This window comes from Solanum stenotomum, chromosome 5 (genome assembly GCF_019186545.1).
Source record: "Solanum stenotomum isolate F172 chromosome 5, ASM1918654v1, whole genome shotgun sequence".
NCBI classification, from domain to species: Eukaryota; Viridiplantae; Streptophyta; class Magnoliopsida; order Solanales; family Solanaceae; genus Solanum; species Solanum stenotomum.
The window spans coordinates 63,429,919-63,434,911 of record NC_064286.1 but is presented as its reverse complement, the minus strand read 5'-3'; the positions used below and the strand labels follow the sequence as shown (position 1 = coordinate 63,434,911).

Below are 4,993 nucleotides of genomic sequence, written 5' to 3'. Positions count from 1 at the left end.
CATTAAATTAAGACAGTTACTGATTTTTTTTCAGTTACATAAACACCCCACCCCCACCACAACACACACACAAAAAAAAATTAAAAAATTAAAGAGAAAAAAAAAACTCTAATAATTTCATTCATTCAGACAGAGACACAGTAGTACTTGATCCTCGTAACATGGCAAAAGGCTATACTATTAAAAATAGTGATGCAATAAATAAGTTAAAAGCATTAAAGCTGATCACGCATTTGGATCAACTTCTATCCATTTATTCCCAACGCAACACTCTCCATTTCTTCAGTCAATTCACAAACGCTCCTTTTCCCAACAATATTCAATACTCTCTCCTATTCGTTCCAAAATAAGTGTCAGTTTATCAAAGGAAATACTACTCTAGTCTCTATACGAGTACAAAAATCCAACTAAAGTTAGACTACAAATTTATTCAACTTATTATACAATTCATGTTGACGTATACTACATCCGTCCACTTTAATTGTCCTAGTCTCTTCTTTAGAGTCAAACTATAAAAACTTTGACTAACATTTTATAGTTTTACTATAAAAACTTTGACTAACAATAAAATAAGATAAGATTTGTGTATATTGAAGACAATAAAATATACACAAATCTTATCTTATCTTGTAATATAGAACTATTTTTAAAAGTAACGCGAGTTTAAAGAAAATAAGTGTAAACAAATTTCAATATAAGAATAATATTTTTTAATAGATATTCAATTCAACAAGTTAAATAAATGTGGTTATAAAATAGAAAATAAAAATATTGATCAGCTAATAATATGACTTTTTATTACCTTCCTTACCTTTTTTACTGTGCATTTTTCCACTTTCAATATAATATTTTAATTTATTTAATTGAAGTTGACGTGGACCCCACAATTGTCTAGCAATTTCTACTTAAACTTTACATTCTCTCTCCATTTGGTTTTGTTTTCCAACCTTAACGGATAGCTTGGACCCCATGATCCACATGTCAAAAAATGGGTGGAGTCTCACACAACTTTAGTTGATTGGGCCTCTACCATAATAAAATTTTTCGTATTTTACTAGCAAGTATAAATCAATGCTACTAGATTTAGTTACAAGTTATTTTAAGGTGTAAAGTTTTTTTTACATTGTCAATGTAGAAAAGTTTATGGTTATTGAAGTGAGTTGAAAATACTGAAGTATTAGGTTTAAATTTTTTTGAACAAAAGAAATTAATTAGGTGATTTCTTTTCATATATTCAATGATAGTCAAAGTTATCTATACCTACGCTTGTGGAAGATAAAAAGTACCGTGTAGAATTAGTTGATCAAGTGTTGACTCACGGGGCAATACTATGACTAGGTTCCATCAACATAATTATTGTACTACTCTCCATTTATTACTCTCAACCACACCCACAACAGTTTTTCAGAACAAATGAAAGAAGAAGATGAAGGTACTAGTAGAAAGGGCCAGTAGGCCTTATCACCAAAGGTAGTAGTTGAATGTTAAGTTCTCGTTCTTTAACTAGATGTCTCGTGTTCGAGTAAGTTGTCTTTGGCAAAGAAGGGGAGATCCTATCACCAAAGATTTTGATGAAATGATAAGTAGAAGTTCTCGCTTTATTTAATCAGATGTTTCGAGTTCAATTAAATTCCCTTTAGTAGGAAGTGTTTTACGCGCCCCAAATTGGAAGGCACAAATTCAAATACATATTCTGGTGCACACATACATATATTGCTACCAGTAATTAAAGGAATTAATAAAAACTTTAAACCTTAATGTTATCAAGTTTCTGCTAGTAAACAGAGAAAACTGTAGAGCACATGATGTTCACAACAACCTAAACAAAGTTTATGTCCTTGTTTTGATCAACAACTATGTTGTTTTATGGTGATTTAGTATCTACTATTGGCACTTGCGTTTATGCATCTTCTGCATAGTAATCAAACACACAAAAGCCAACAAATTCCAGAGTAAGAAAAGTCATAAATTGAAGGAAATGATAGAATCTCACACATCTGTGTGACATTTCAAATAAGAATTTAACTTGTATATATCAATAGTGTAAACAACTCCTACATTATCAGTGTCTTTTATTGTCAAGTACAAATCAATGCTACTGATATAGTAATGTGGATGCTTAACTCTTAACACTCTCCACACGCCAAAAGTTTGGCTTCTCAAGCATTGGTAACACAACATTGTATTCCTATTATGTTTTTATCTCAATATTAAAGAGCTTTCGTATCCAATATTGAGCCAAAATACCATATAACATTCGCATCACAAGCAATAAGATAGCTTTTATAGGCTTTCTTCTGATGCTATGTATATGCTTCGATTAAACATGGATGAACAAGCATCTCCAAAAAAGTGTTCATTAAAATCTTTCAGAATGACAAAGAATGCAAGACGTCATGGGAAAATAAAGCTACATATGAGCTATTAAATATAATGAAAGAAGAATTTAGAACCACTTGTGGATTCAAAGAATTTAATGTTTATAGAATCCTACAGTGGCCTTAAGTCTATATATAATTATCATAAGTGTGTTCACAATCAACTATTTTCTAGAAATTACTAATACATATACAAAGTCTCTTGGAAAAAACTGTTATTACCTCCATCACGAGCATCTTACTCTAAAGGGGCGTTAGCGCTTGACTAATAAGATATCAAAGGGGCCTGACAACATGTAATAGGCTGCTACTCTCGACTCCCGCTCCTTCTTTCAAAAATCAACAAACCACGCTGTAGGTACAGGTGATGTTCGATCTAACTTAGACATTACTAGCTTCTGTCATCACTAGGTTTGGGTTCGTTGCCATCACCCCAAAATCATGTTCACTCTTTCGAATCATCGGCAGCTTCAGATTGGTCACCAACAGGAGCTTCAGATTGGTCACCAACGGTAGTGCCTTGACTAGATTTTTGTTCGTGGGAGATGAGAATAGTGATGCTTCAGATTTCTAACTGAAAATATTGTACAAGGAAGTTGAAAAACATAAATAAGTATCTGAATATTTATGTACGAGGTTATTTGTTCAACGGATAATACATCCTTGGTTGATTGATATATTCAACAAACAACAACGAAGATATTTATTCATTCAAAAAGGTGAAATTTGTCTTCAACAAACTCAAGCTTTCAAGCATACACCTCAAGGGACCTGATAGAGCTATCAAGTGAGTCGTTGAAGTGTTGTTAAGAAAATGCTTGTAATCTGCTGAAATTGTAACATTCTTTTCTAATCTTTAAAGAAATGCATTGAGTCTTTTTGTGAAGAAAACACATAACTCAATTAGAGTTAATTGTGTGTCCTGTGATTGAAGTCTACACTAATTAGAGTTAGTTAATATAGTGGGCAATTGAGACATTGCTTTGGCTCTCCTTGTAATAGAGTTATTACTTGAAGTGAGATTAAGAGGTTAATCTCCTGTGGTGAAGTTAAAGTCTGTATTCACTCATTGCTTGATATTAGTTAAAACAATTAAAAATCCCGTGTGACAGGTCGTGGTTTTACTCCCACGTAAAAACTCCTTGTCGTTACTGTTCAAGTAAGTCTTATTTGCATTCTAGTATATTGTTAACCTGGTACCATAGCACAGTGGACTAGCACATATCAACAGAAAGAAATGCCCCAGCTTAGGCAGCTTGCGAAGCTTCAGCTTTTCCAACAGGGGAAATACGGTCACGATTCCTTCTCCTTTTCTGATCACTTCTTCCGTTTATTGGCAATCTGTTATCCATAGTCTCTTGAGATTCAGAGCACCTCTGGCCACTGATGGCCAAATCAAAATAGGCTAAGCAAATTGAAAAAAAAAAAAAAAAAAACCAAATGTCTGATCACTAATTTATTTGTTCTAGGAGTTAAAATGTTTTACTTTAGATCCTATGTGTTCTTGGAGTCGTCTAGTTCTGTCAGAGGTATAAAAAATATAGCGACATGGTTATTAGTTAGAATTCATATTGCTGATCCCAACTTAATTGAGATATTTGAGATGTTCTTGTATTTGTGATTAATCTCCTTAAAGAGTGTTTTAATTTATATCGCGATTCAGACTTTCATATGTATGTTTCTTCTCGAGTTTTCATTTCTATCATTGTACAAGGTATCTCCCTGTCTTACAATTCATCTCGTTTGAGTTGAGTGCCTATCGAAACAACCTCTCTACGACTCTACCCGGCAAAGGTAGAGGTAAGGTCTGCATACATATTAACATTTTCCTTTTGTTAAGCTATGTTTCTTGGACTCTTGAGAAAAATATTGCCGCACCCGTGTCGGATCCTCCAAAATGCTCTACTTTCAAAGGATCCTCTTTTGAAGAGTCAGAGCAACATTACCAATTTGGTAATTGTTGCAACTCAATGAATCATCTCTCATATCTCTCTCAGGTATAGAGCAGTCAAGTGCATATTCTCGAGGTGCAGTTGGCACGATGCTAGTCTACGACATAACAAAATGCCAATCATTCGATCATATGGCTAGATGGCTGGAGGAACTAAGAGGTCACGTGGACAAGAACATAGTTATAATGCTCATTGCGAACAAATGTGATCTAGGAAGTCTTCAAGCTGTACCAGTTGAAGATGCTCAAAAATTTGCAGAAAGGGAGAATCTTTTCTTTATGGAAACATCAGCTCTTCAATCCACAAACGTCGAGGGTGCATTCATGATAGTTTTAATAGAAATTTATAAAATCATTAGCAAGAACATGCTTATTGCAGCTCCGGGAGCTGATTATGGGAAGTCACAATCTTTAAAGGGAACCAGGATCATTGTTCCTGGACAGGACTCGGATTCTGGTGGGAGTAGTGGTGGTTGCTGCATGTCGTCGTGCTTTTTTTTTGAGTTCTGGAGGTCTTTTTATTTATCCGAAATCATAATATAACTGGGAATGATTTCTGTTTTATGTAGAATAGGGAATTGTTGTTGATGATGAAGTTGATTTAGATAGTTCGTTTAGCTATTTGTGTATACAGTTCATTAAGTTGTTCACTGGGCATCAGGGG

The 4,993-nt window shown here is 33.9% G+C and overlaps 1 protein-coding gene across 1 annotated transcript; it reads left to right on the top strand.

The window, feature by feature from the left end:
• The first annotated feature begins 3,615 nt into the window (after positions 1 to 3,615).
• LOC125864260 (ras-related protein RABA4d-like) lies at positions 3,616 to 4,872 on the top strand. Its single transcript, XM_049544163.1, has 2 exons — positions 3,616 to 3,721; positions 4,376 to 4,872. Exons 1-2 carry the CDS (start codon positions 3,616 to 3,618, stop codon positions 4,870 to 4,872), a joined length of 603 nt encoding a protein of 200 aa, XP_049400120.1.
• The last annotated feature ends 121 nt before the right edge of the window (positions 4,873 to 4,993 follow it).